The sequence below is a fragment of the Carcharodon carcharias genome, chromosome 5, assembly GCF_017639515.1.
Source record: "Carcharodon carcharias isolate sCarCar2 chromosome 5, sCarCar2.pri, whole genome shotgun sequence".
In the NCBI taxonomy this organism is placed as follows: Eukaryota; Metazoa; Chordata; class Chondrichthyes; order Lamniformes; family Lamnidae; genus Carcharodon; species Carcharodon carcharias.
The window spans coordinates 16719458-16731554 of NC_054471.1; the positions used below are offsets into that span (position 1 = coordinate 16719458).

Below are 12097 nucleotides of genomic sequence, written 5' to 3' on the forward strand. Positions count from 1 at the left end.
ACTCTAGCACCCTCTTGAAATCCAGGTTCACTCCGGACAATAATCTTTTCTGAATAGTGTCCGGTTTCACACCACACACTAAACAATCTCTGAGCATGTAGCTCAGAGTCGTACTGACCTCACAATTTTCCATTAGCTGCTTCAGATTTGCTACATAGCTTGCAATTGTTTCACCCGGGGCTCTATTTTGCAAATTAAACCTGAACCCCTGCACCATGACTGAGGGCTTGGGTTGAAAGTGGTCCTTCACGAGGTCCACAAATTCATCAAAATCCTTCAAATCTGGGGCACTGGGTGCCATAAAACCACAGATTTAGCTCCCATAAGTACTCAAGAGGATCACTCACCTCTCCTGTTTCCCCATAATCTTGATCACTTGAAAAAATAATGTGAGGCATTCTATGTATTGAGACCAATCATCTGCGGCTGGTTCAAACGGATCAATTCTCCCAAGCTGCAGGATTTTGAGATAGAATTGAAGAAATTATCCTAACAGAGCTTGCTATTTACAATCACTGGGCGAGGTACAGTGCCGATTTCTTTTTAACTTGATTTCTTCTTTTAATCCTGCTTTATCGTCATCACCAGTTTGTTGTAAGGGTGGCTGAGTTGTACTATTAGTAATAGAATTGGACTGCAGACACTTCTTAAGTGGAAACATTAAGTTTATTTACAATATACTCAGCAGCAACTATATGTGTGCTTTCAACTCCAACTCTATCTCTACATGGTCTTGCTGAGGTAGCCCACGCTACTCTCCTATTGGTTACTACAGATCATGTGATCGTTCCTAACAGTATTATTCTTAAAGGTACATTACACACTAAATAAAACCATAATTACTACTTTGTAAAATTACATTTGTATAAGTTATGTATCCATTAAGGCATAAACATACAAATTTATGATGAATGGTAATAAAGATAATGATTGACTTTTATGTTACTTAATAGATTTATAAACGAAGAGGATAAATATTGGTTTGAAAATGCTGTGACACGCGCCATTGGAGACAACATTGGAAGACAAATGGCAGAAAACCTTCACAAAGAGCCATACTTTGTTGATTTCCTTCAGGATATGCCAGAGCCAACTGGTGATGAGCCTGAAGATTATGTATTTGTTGTCCCTAAAATCTATGAAATGGTACATCATAGCATTGTCAGTTTTAAAGTAATTTTGTTAATTCTGCTATCAAGTGATTATAGGATAAGGTCTTTTCATTTTTTGAGCCTCAAATCCCATCTTCCTTCTTTCTTAACCAAGTTTCTCAATCAATTTTTTTTCTTAAAAATGTGTCTAATTTTCATTTGAATCTATTTGTACAAACAGTTCATTCATTCATTCATATCTGCTCTGCCAAATTGCAGCTCTTTGGCTCATTGCCTGCTGATGCTTCATCCTGAGCTGTTTTAGTGGCAGTTTTTGTCAGTGGCAGTTTGCCATTGCCTTCTACTCCCTCCAGCAGGGCAAGGGAACAGGTCTCAAGTCCACCTCAGCTGAAACTGGACATGCACTGTTGTTGTTATTTTGAACCACATACTAGTCATCTAAACAATCGTGCTAACCAACCCCACAAGTGAACTTCTACCAAACTTAATGTACAAAATCAGTCAAAACCATTCTGAATTCCTGGAGTGTATACGGGATGTTTTTCTGGACCAATATATTGAGGAACCAATGAGAGAACAGGCCATCCTCAACTGGATATTATGTAATGAGAAAGGAATAATTGGCAGTCTAGTTATGTGAGGAGAGTGACGTATTTGATTCTGAGACTTGGGTCCTGAATCTTAATAAAGGAAACTACGATGGTATGAGGCACGAATTGGCTATGATGGATTGGGAAACATTACTTAAAGGGAGGAAGGTGGATAGGCAATGGCAAACATTCAAAGAGCACATGGGTGAACTGCAACAATTATTTATTCCTGTCTGGTGCAAAAGTAAAACAGGAAATTGGCCAAACCATGGCTTACAAGGGAAATTAGAGATAGTATTAGATTCAAGGAAGAGGCATACAAATTGGCCAGAAAAAACAACAGACCTGAGGATTGGGAGCAGTTTAGAATTCAGCAAAGGAGGACCAATGGATTGATTAGGAAGGGGAAAATAGAGTACGAGAGTAAACTTGCAGGGAACAAAAAAACTGTAAAAGTTTCTAGTCAGAAACAGGGGAATTTATAATGGGGAACAAAGAAATGGCTGACCAACTAAATACATACTTTGGTTCTGTCTTCACAAAGGAGTACACGAAAAACATACTGGAAATGTTGGGGAATCATGGTTTAGTGAGAAGGAGAAACTGAAAGAAAACAGAATTGGTAGGGAAATGGTGTTGGGGACATTGATGGGATTGAAGGCCGGTAAATCCCCAGGGCTTGATAATCTACATCCCAGAGCACTTAAGTGGCCATAGAAATAGTGGATGCATTGGTGGTCATCTTCTGAGATTCTTTTGACTCTGGAACAGTTCCTACAGATTGGGGGGTAGCTAATGTAACCCCACTATTTAATAAGGGAGGCAGAGAGAAAACAGGGAATTATAGACCAGTCAGCCTGACTGGGGAAAATTTTAGAGTCCAATATAAAAGATTTAATAGCTGAGCACTTGGAAAACAGTGGCAGAGTCGGACAGAGTCAACTTGGATTTATGAAAGGGAAATCATGCTTGACAAATCTACTGGAATTTTTTGAGGATGTAACTAGTAGAGTTGATGAGGGGGGGCCAGTGGATGTGGTTTATTTGGACTTTCAGAAGGCTTTCGACAAAGTCCCACATAAGAGATTGGCGTATAAAACTAAAGTGCATGGGATTGGGGGTAGTGTATTGAGATGGATAGAAAATTGGTTGGCAGACAGCAAACAAAGAGTGGAATAAATAGGTCTTTTTCCGAATAGCAGGCAGTGACTAGTGGGGTACCGCAGAGATCAGTCGTGGGACCCCAGTTATTCACAATATATATTCATGATTTAGATGAGGGAATTAAATGTAATATCTCCAAATTTGCAGATGACACAAAGCTGGGTGGGAGGGTGAGCTGTGAGGAGGATGCAGAGATGCTTCAGTGTGATTTGGACAAGCTGAGTGAGTGGGCAAATGCATAGCAGATGCAGTATAATGTGGATAATTGTGAGGTTATCCATTTTGGTAGCAAAAACAGGAAAGCAGATTATTATCTGAATGGCTATAAATTGTGAGAGGGGAATGTGCAACGGGACCTGGGTGTCCTTGTCCACAAGTCGCTGAAGACAAGCATGCAGGTGCAGCAGGCGGTAAAGAAGGCAAATGATATGTTGGCCTTCATAGCCAGAGGATTCAAGTACAGGAACAGGGATGTCTTGCTGCAATTGTACAGGGCCTTGGTGAGACGACACCTGGAATATTGTGTGCAGTTTTGGTCTCCTCACCTGAGGAATGATGTACTTGCTATAGAGCGAGTGCAGTGAATGTTTACCGGACTGATTCCTGGGATGGCGGGACTGACATATGAGGAGAGATTGAGTCGATTAGGATTATATTCGCTGGAGTTCGTAAGAATGGGGGGGGGGGGATCTCATAGAAAGCGATAAAATTCTAATAGGACTAGACAGGGAAGTTACAGGAAGGATGTTCCCGATGGTGGGGAAGTCCAGAACCAGGGGTCACAGTCTGAGGATATGGGGTAGACCATTTAGGACTGAGATGAGGAGAAATTTCTTCATTCAGAGAGTGGTGAGCCTGTGGAATTCGTTACCACAGAAAGTAGTTAAACCAAAACATTGTATGTTTTCAAGAAGGAGTTAGATATAGCTCTTGGGGCAAAAGGGATCAAAGGGTATGGGGGGAAAGCAGAAGCAGGCTATTGAGTTGCATGATCAGCCATGATCATAATGAATGGTGGGGCAGGCTCGAAGGGCCGAATCGCCTATTCCTGCTCCTCGTTTCTATGTTTCTATTACTGTAACTTCCCTAGTTACCCATGTAGTATAGTGTGAAGCTGTAAAGACCAGAAAGACCCAGATTCAATTCTAAATTTGTCTTGCCATCTGACTCAGTCAGGGAAATTATGAGAGCCTCAGCAAAACCTGGATCATAAAACAGATTCTTGGTTGCCATATCATAAGCTAAAACCGGAAAGTATACACTTGAAGAAAGAAAGTGACAAAATCTTTGGCTTTAATGATGATGTTCACTCCATGGACAGCAGACATGGGGGTAAAAAGGGTTATGGCAATTTGTACACATGACTTACGGTGCATGTACCTGAACTGTAACACCCAAGGCTTGCCTAAAATTGGGCATCCAACCTCTTTTCAATATTGAGGGACGTACTGACATTCAAATTTTAGGCAGCCTGCCTCAACAGCAGCCATCTTCAGCTAAATTATGGTGGCTGTGTGTTGAAAGGGGACAACTGGAGGTTGGTTAACAGTGGCCCCGAGGAGCATTGTGAAGAGAAAACAAGTTTTTCTGCTTCTCCTAGGCTTCATAGTAGATATAGGAGGCTCTCATTCTCCCTCATATTCCAAATGACTCCAGCTGCTCCTCAAACTTGGAAATCTTAAGGTCAAGTTCAAGCGGCTGGAGAACTTTCTACACATGTGGTCCCCTAAGGCACATGAAGTATCCTGAAATTTCCAAATGACACAGGAATAGAGGTAACAGGTTTCAGCTGCCCATCCATGTTCTAACTAGCTCCATTCCCTCTTTTAGAGCTTAGTACTTTTTGAAATAACTAATTTAATTAATACCTTTAGATCTGCTTTGTGATAATACTCTTATTAATTCACTGTTCAGTTACCCTGATTGAAAGTCTATGCTTTGCTCAAGCCCCCATCCATCTTTTCTCATCTAAATCTACCATTGTAACCATCTATTTTCTTCTCTCTCAAATAGTTGTCCAACTTCCCCTTAAATACAGCTATACTTTTTACTTTAACCACTCCATATGGTAGCAAATTTCACATTCCAAGCACTCTTTGGGTAAAGAAATTATTTTGTCTCTGAATTCCCAACTGGGTTCCTTGGTAAGCAGCTTATATCTGACTTCTAGTTATGCTCTTCCCCCCAAGAGGAAACATTTTCTCTGAATTCACTATATCAAAAGCTGTCATAAATTCAAAGCCATCTATTAGGTCACCCTTCTTTTCACAAGAAAGAAGAGACCCAGCCTGTCAATCTCTTCCTGATATGTATATCCACACATATCTGATATCATCCTTGTAAATTTTCTCTGCACCCTCTCCAGTGTCTTTTTTTAAATTCATTCACAGGATGTGGGCTTCGCTGGCTGGGCCAGCTTTTATTGCCCATCCCTGGTTGACCTTGAGAAGGTGGTGGTGAGCTGCCTTCTTGAACCACTGCAGTCCATGTGGTGTAGGTACACCCACAGTGCTGTTAGGAAGGGAGTTCCAGGATTTTGACCCTGCAACAGTGAAGGAACGGCGATATATTTCCAAGTCAGGATGGTGAGTGACTTAGAGGGGAAATTCCAGGTGGTGGCGTTCCCATCTACCTGCTGTCCTTGTCCTCCTGGTTGGTAGTGGTAGTGGGTTTGGAAGGCGCTGCCTAAGGGGCATTCCTGCAGTGCATCTTGTACATGGTACACACTGCTGCTACTCTGCGTCGGTGGTAGAGGAAGTGAATGTTTGTGGATGTGATGCCAATCAAGTAGACTGCATTGTCCTGGATGGTGTCCAGCTTCTTCAGTGATATGGAAGCTGCACTCATTCAGGCAAGTGGGGAGTACTTCTGACTTGTGCCTTGTAAATGGTGGACAGGATTTGAGGAGTCAGGAGGTGAGTTACTTGCCACATAATTCCTAGCCTCTGACCTGCTGTTGTAGCCACAGTATTTATACGGCTAGTCCAGTTCAGTTTCTGGTCAATGGTAACCCCCAGAATGTTGATAGTGGCGGATTCAGTGATGCTAATGCCATTGAACATCAAGGTGTAGTTGGAGATGGCCATTGCCTGACACTTGTGTGGTGCGAATGTTACTTGCCATTTGTCAGCACAAGCCTGGATATTGTCCAGGTCTTGTGCATTTGGACGTGGACTGCTTCAGTATTTGAGAAGTTGCAAATGGTGCTGAACGTTGTGCAATCATCTGCGAACATCCCCATTTCTGACCTTATGATGGAAGGAAGGTCATTGATGAAACAGCTGAAGATGGTTGGGCTTAGGACTCTACCCTGAGGAACTTCTGCAGTGATGTCCTGGAGCTGAGATGATAGACGTCCAATAACCACAATCATCTTCCTTTGTGCTAGATATGACTCAAACCAGCTGAGAGTTTTCACCCTGATTCCCATTGACTCCAGTTTTGCTAGGGCTCCTTGATGGCACACTCTGTCAAATGTTGCCTTGATGTCAAGGGCAGCCACTCTCACCTCACCTCAGGAGTTTAGTTCTTTTGTCCATGTTTGAACCAAGGCTGTAACGAGGTCAGGAGCTGAATGGCCCTGGAGGAACCCAAACTGCATCAGTGAGCAGGTTATTGCTAAGCAAGTGCCACTTGTTAGCACTGTTGATGACGCCTTCCATTATTGTACTGATGGTGGAGAGTAGACTGATGGGGCAGTAATTGGCTGAGTTAGATTTGTCCTTCTTTTTTATACAGGACATACCTGGGCAATTTTCCACATAGCCGGGTAGATGCCAGTGTTGTAGCTGTACTGGAGCTGCTTGGCTAGGATTGTTGGTCATCCACAATAACCTTGGGATTAACTTCCCACCCAGGATCAACATCCCCAAGACTGAATCCCCCCTCCTGGGGCATGGATTTAAGTGGTACCTCGGCTCCCTCTGGCCTGCTCCCTGTCTAGCTGGAAGCCAAGCCTGTAAAAAAGCCTGGCCTTTTTGAGGCAGGACACCTGTCTCCTCTGTCACATGGATGCAATAATGTAAAAACATCACACAGTTTGCAGCGGTTCAAGAAAACTTACCACCACCACCTTCTCAAGGGTAATTAGGGATGGGCAACAAATGCTGCCCTTACCAGTGACATTAACATTGCATGAATGAATAAAAACAAAATAACTGTGGAGTTAACACTGACGCCTGGGTTCCTTGCACTCTGCTGACTCCCCTGCACTCCTGGTGGGTTAGCCAATTGCTAGCCAATAGTGGCAAGCCCTGGAGCATGTCTTCAGTACTTTTGCTGGAATGTTGTCAGGGCCCATAGTCTTTGCATTATCCAGTGCCTTCACTGTTTCTTGATATCAAATGGAGTGAATCGAATTGGCTGAAGATTGGCATCTGTGATGCTGGGCATCTCTAGAAGAGGCCGAGATGGAACATCCACTTGACACTTCTGGCTGAAGATTTTGCGAATGCTTCAGCCTTTTCTTTTACACTGCTGTGCTGGGCTCCTCCATCATTGAGGATGGGGATATTTGTGGAACCACCTCCTCCAGTGAGTTGTTTAATTGTCCACCAACATTCACGACTGGATATGGCAGGACTGCAGAGCTTAGACCTGATCCATTGGTTGAGGGATCACTTAGCCATGTCTATCACTTGCTGCTTATGCTATTTGGCACGCAGGTAGTCCTGTTTTATAGCTTCACCAGATTGACACCTCATTTTTAAGTATGCCTGGTGCTGCTCCTGGCATGCCCTCCTGCAGTTTTCATTGAACCAGTGTTGATTGCCTGGCTTGATGGTGGTGTTAGAGTGGGGGATATACCAGGCCATGAGGATACAGATTGTGTTTGAGTACAATTCTGTTACTGATGGTCCACAACGCCTCATCATTGCCCAGTCTTGAGTTGCTAGATCTGTTCAAAATCTATCCCATTTGGCACAGTGGTCATGCCACACAACACGATGGAGGGTATCCTCAATGTGAAGACAGGACTTCGTCTCCACATTGACTGTGCGGTGGTCACCCCTACCGATATTGTCATGGACAGATGCATCTACAGCAGGCAGGTTGGTGAGGATGAGGTCAAGTATGCTTTCCCCTCTTGTTGGTTCCCTCACCACCTGCTGCAGATGCAGTCTAGCAGCTATATCATTTAGGACTCAGCCAGCTCGGTCAGTAGTGGTGCTACCAAGCCACTTTTGGTGATAGACATTGAAGTCCCCCACCCAGAGAACATTGCCACCCTCAGTGCTTCCTCCAAGTGATGTTCAACATGGAGGAGCACTGATTCATCAGCTGAGGGAGGGTGGGACGTGATTATCAGCTGGAGGCTTCCTTGCCCATGTTTGACCTGATACCATGAACTTCATCCTTTTTAAAGTATTGTGGTCACAATTGCATGTTATAATCTAAGTGTGATCTAACCAAGGTTTGATAGAGGTTTAGCATAACTTCCCTTATTTTCAAAATTATCTCTCTAGAAATAATGTCTAATACTTGGTTTGCTTTCTTTTGTGGCTTTGCTAATCTGAGGCACAATTATTAGTGATTGATGTATTCGTACTCTGAGATCCCCTTGTTCCTCCATCCCACATGGGCTTGCACCTTTCAAGTTATAAGTGATCTCCCAACATGTGCTACTTCAGATGTATCTGTGCTGAACTACATTTGTCATTTATTTGCCCATTCAGCATGTTTATGAATGTATTTTTGTAACTTGCTGCAGTCCTGCTCAGTATTGACTCTCTCCCACAATTTGGGGGATATTCTCCACAAATTTAGAAACCGTGGGCTGAATTTTTCTGTCAGTGAGCAGGGGGCGAGGCCCGCTCACCAACATGAAAATAACGCAGGATGACGTCGGGAAGAACCCCAACATCATCCTGCCCCATTTAAATCTTCAGGAAGGCGGGGGCACAGCGCGATCAGCTTTCCACCTGCCGACCTGTCAATAGCCAATTGAAGCCATTGACGGGATAATTAAAACAATTAAAGGATCTGCCCGTCCAACCTTAAGGTTGGTGGGCAGGCCAGGAGCCCCGGTGGGCTTCTGAAAAAACATGAAACCTCATCCACTGGTTGGATGAGGTTTCATGTAGGTTTTAAAAAAGTTTATTAAAGTTTTTGTGAAATTTATTAACATGTCCCATCTTGTGTGACATTATCACATGAGGGGGACATGTTAATGATTTTTTTATTTTTCTATTTTTAGAGTTTGAAAAACTTTCAGCGATCTCCCTGAGGCAGCACTTAGCCTCAGGGAGATGTACGCTATTTCGAGTACATGCGCGAAAGAGCACACTCTTGCATTTGGGGAATCCCACCCCCACCTGCACATGAAGTGCATAGCACTTCCCGATGGGTGTCACACTGGGCTGGCCTTAATTGGCCCGCCCACTTAAAATGGAATGATGCGCAGTGACATTGGGAAGCACACCCGATGTTATCGAGCATCATTTTATGCATTGGCGAGCTGGGCCTACCCACGCATGCTGGCCCAAAGATTCTGGCCTTAATAAACTTTCATAAATCATCTTAAAATTTATTCACGGGATGTGGGCTTTGCTAGCTGGGTCAGCATTTATTACCCATCCCTAATTGCCCTTGAGAAGTTGGTGGTGAGCTGCCTTCTTGAACCACTGTAATTCATGTGGTGTAGGTATCCACAATGCTGTTAGGAAGGGAGTTCCAGGATTTTGACCCAGTGACAGTGAAGGAATGGCGATATATTTCTAAGTCAGGATTCCGAGTGACTTGGACAGGAACTTCCAGGTAGTGGTGTTCCCATCTATCTGCTGCCAATGTCCTTCTATGTGGTAGTGGTCATGGGTTTGGAAGGTGCTGTCGAAGGAACCTTGGTGACTTCCTGCAGGGCATCTTGCAGATGGTACACATTGCTGCTACTGTACATTGGTGGTGGAGGGAGTGAATGTTTGTGGATGTGGTGCCAATCAAGCAGGCTGCTTTGTTCTGGACTGTGTCAAACTTCTTGAGTGTTATGGGAGCTGCACTCATCTAGGCAACTGGAGAGTATTCCATCACACTCCTGACCTGTGCCTGGTAGGTGGTGGACAGGCTTTGGGGAGTCAGGAGGTGAGTTATTCATCACATGATTCCTAGCCTCTGACCTGCTCTTGTAATCACAGCATTAATATGGCTAGTCCAGGTCAGTTTCTGGCCAATGGTAACCCCCAAGATATTGATAGTGGGGGATTCAGTGATGGTAATGCCATTGAACGTCAAGGGGTGATGATTAGAGTCTCTCTTGCCTGGTCATTGCCTGGCACTTGTGTGGTACGAATGTTACTTGCCACTTGTCAGCCCAAGCCTGGATATTGTCCAGATCTTGCTGCATTTGGACATGGACTGCTTCAGTATCTGAGGAGTCCCGAATGGTGCTGAGCATTGTGCAATCATCAGCGAACATCCCCACTTCTGACCTTATGATGGAAGGAAGGCCATTGATGAAGCAGCTGAAGATGGTTGGGCTGAGGACACTACCTTGAGGAGCTCCTGCAGTGACGTCCTGGAGCTGAGATGACTGACCTCCAACAACCACAACCATCTTCCTTTGTGCTAGATATGACTCCAACCAGAGAAGTGTCTTCCCCCTGATTCCCATTGACTTCAGTTTTACTAGGGCTTCTTGATGCCACACTCTGTCAAATGCAGCCTTGATGTTGAGGCTGTCACCCTCACCTCACCTCGGGAGTTCAGCTCTTTTGTCCATGTTGGAACCAAGGCTGTAATGAGGTCAGGAGCTGAGTGGGCCTGGTGGAACCCAAATTGGGCGTCAATGAGCAGGTTATTGCTAAGCGATGCTGCTTGATAGCATGGTTGATGACCCCTTCCGTTACTTTTCTGATGATGGAGATCAGACTGATGGGATGGTAATTGGTCGGTTTGGATTTGCTTTTTGTGCACAGGTCATACCTGGGCGATTTTCCACATTTCCAGGTAGATGCTAGTGTTGTAGCTATACTGGAACAGCTTGGCTAGGGGCGCACAAGTCTTCAATACTATTTCCAAAATTTGACTAGTCGACTGCTTATTTAGGTATCTGTGGGCCCAAACCCAGAAATCTTGCATGAGACCTACTACCCTGCTGCTTCTGGGTGTTTATCCAAATATTCACCCATCTGACTTTCAGAGAGGGAAATAAGGAAAGAGATATTATTAGGCTCTTCCGGATCATTAAATCAGGTTTTGATATTTGGTCCATCTCCAAGCACTTCATCTGACCCAAAAATTCCAGAAATTCCAAGTACAAAAAGGTTTGCAATTGAAACCAAAAATACTGTAAATACTCACAGATCTGGCAGCATCTCTGGAGAAAGGAACAGAATAAACATTTCAGGTCTATGGCCTTATATCAGAATCCACCAGCATTCCTGTTTTGATTTCACATTTCCAGCATCTGCAGTGTGTTGCTTTTACAAAAAAGCATGGGATCCATCATCGCAGGCCTCTGCCTGTTTGTCCTTTGTTTTGCATTGTCAAAGTCCTCCGTAATGAATAGCAATGGGAAATCAGTTAATTGCTTTTTATCACTCATGAATTTGTATCCCCACGATGAAAATGCTGTGATAGGCAACAGTAGGTTACAGTGCAAGTTTAAGCTAATGGCATCTGTTACAGACAGGGTAAGGGAAACTATGGGAATTCTTGTTCCCTTCCCTACTTTCTGTAATCAGCTTTTGAGAGGAAGATATGTGTGTATGTATTTTAACACCTGGCTGTGTGGAGATTTGAACAACCAGCAGCAAGCTTTTCATGAGGTTAAATAAAGAGGATTGTTTATTCACGCGTTCACCCCGGAATCTAAAGCTATGGCAATCACTCACAGTCACGCACACAAACAAAATAAATAAAAGTACAGTTAAAAAAAATAGTGCATTTTTACAGATTGCACAATGAGTAAAGTTCATATTTTAAAAGTTATGAACGTGTTAATACCATTCCTGGGCAAGACAGCATCCCTCATTTTTCATTGTGTATGAGGGGGAGGTGAAGGTGTAGTGGTATTGTCGTTGAACTAGTAACCCAGAGACCTGCTTTAATGCCCTGGGGACTGGGGTTCAAAGCCTCCCATGGCTTTTGGAATTTTAATTCAATAAAAATCTAAAATTAAAAGTGTAATGATGACCGTGAAACAATTGTCAAGTGTTGTGAAAGCCCATTTGGTTCACTAATGTCCTTTCAGGGAAAAAATCTGCTGGCCTACCTGTGCCTTCAGACCCACAGCAA

The 12097-nt window shown here is 43.7% G+C and overlaps 1 protein-coding gene across 1 annotated transcript in view; it reads left to right on the forward strand.

Moving 5' to 3' along the window:
* The window catches only part of LOC121278115 (dynein heavy chain 8, axonemal-like), a 1831678-nt gene that overhangs the window by 1289776 nt on the left and 529805 nt on the right, over window positions 1-12097 (forward strand). Inside the window, exon 61 of the mRNA XM_041188200.1 lies at window positions 954-1146. Coding sequence (XP_041044134.1) covers window positions 954-1146 — 193 coding nt within the window. The remainder of the gene's footprint in view (window positions 1-953; window positions 1147-12097) is intronic.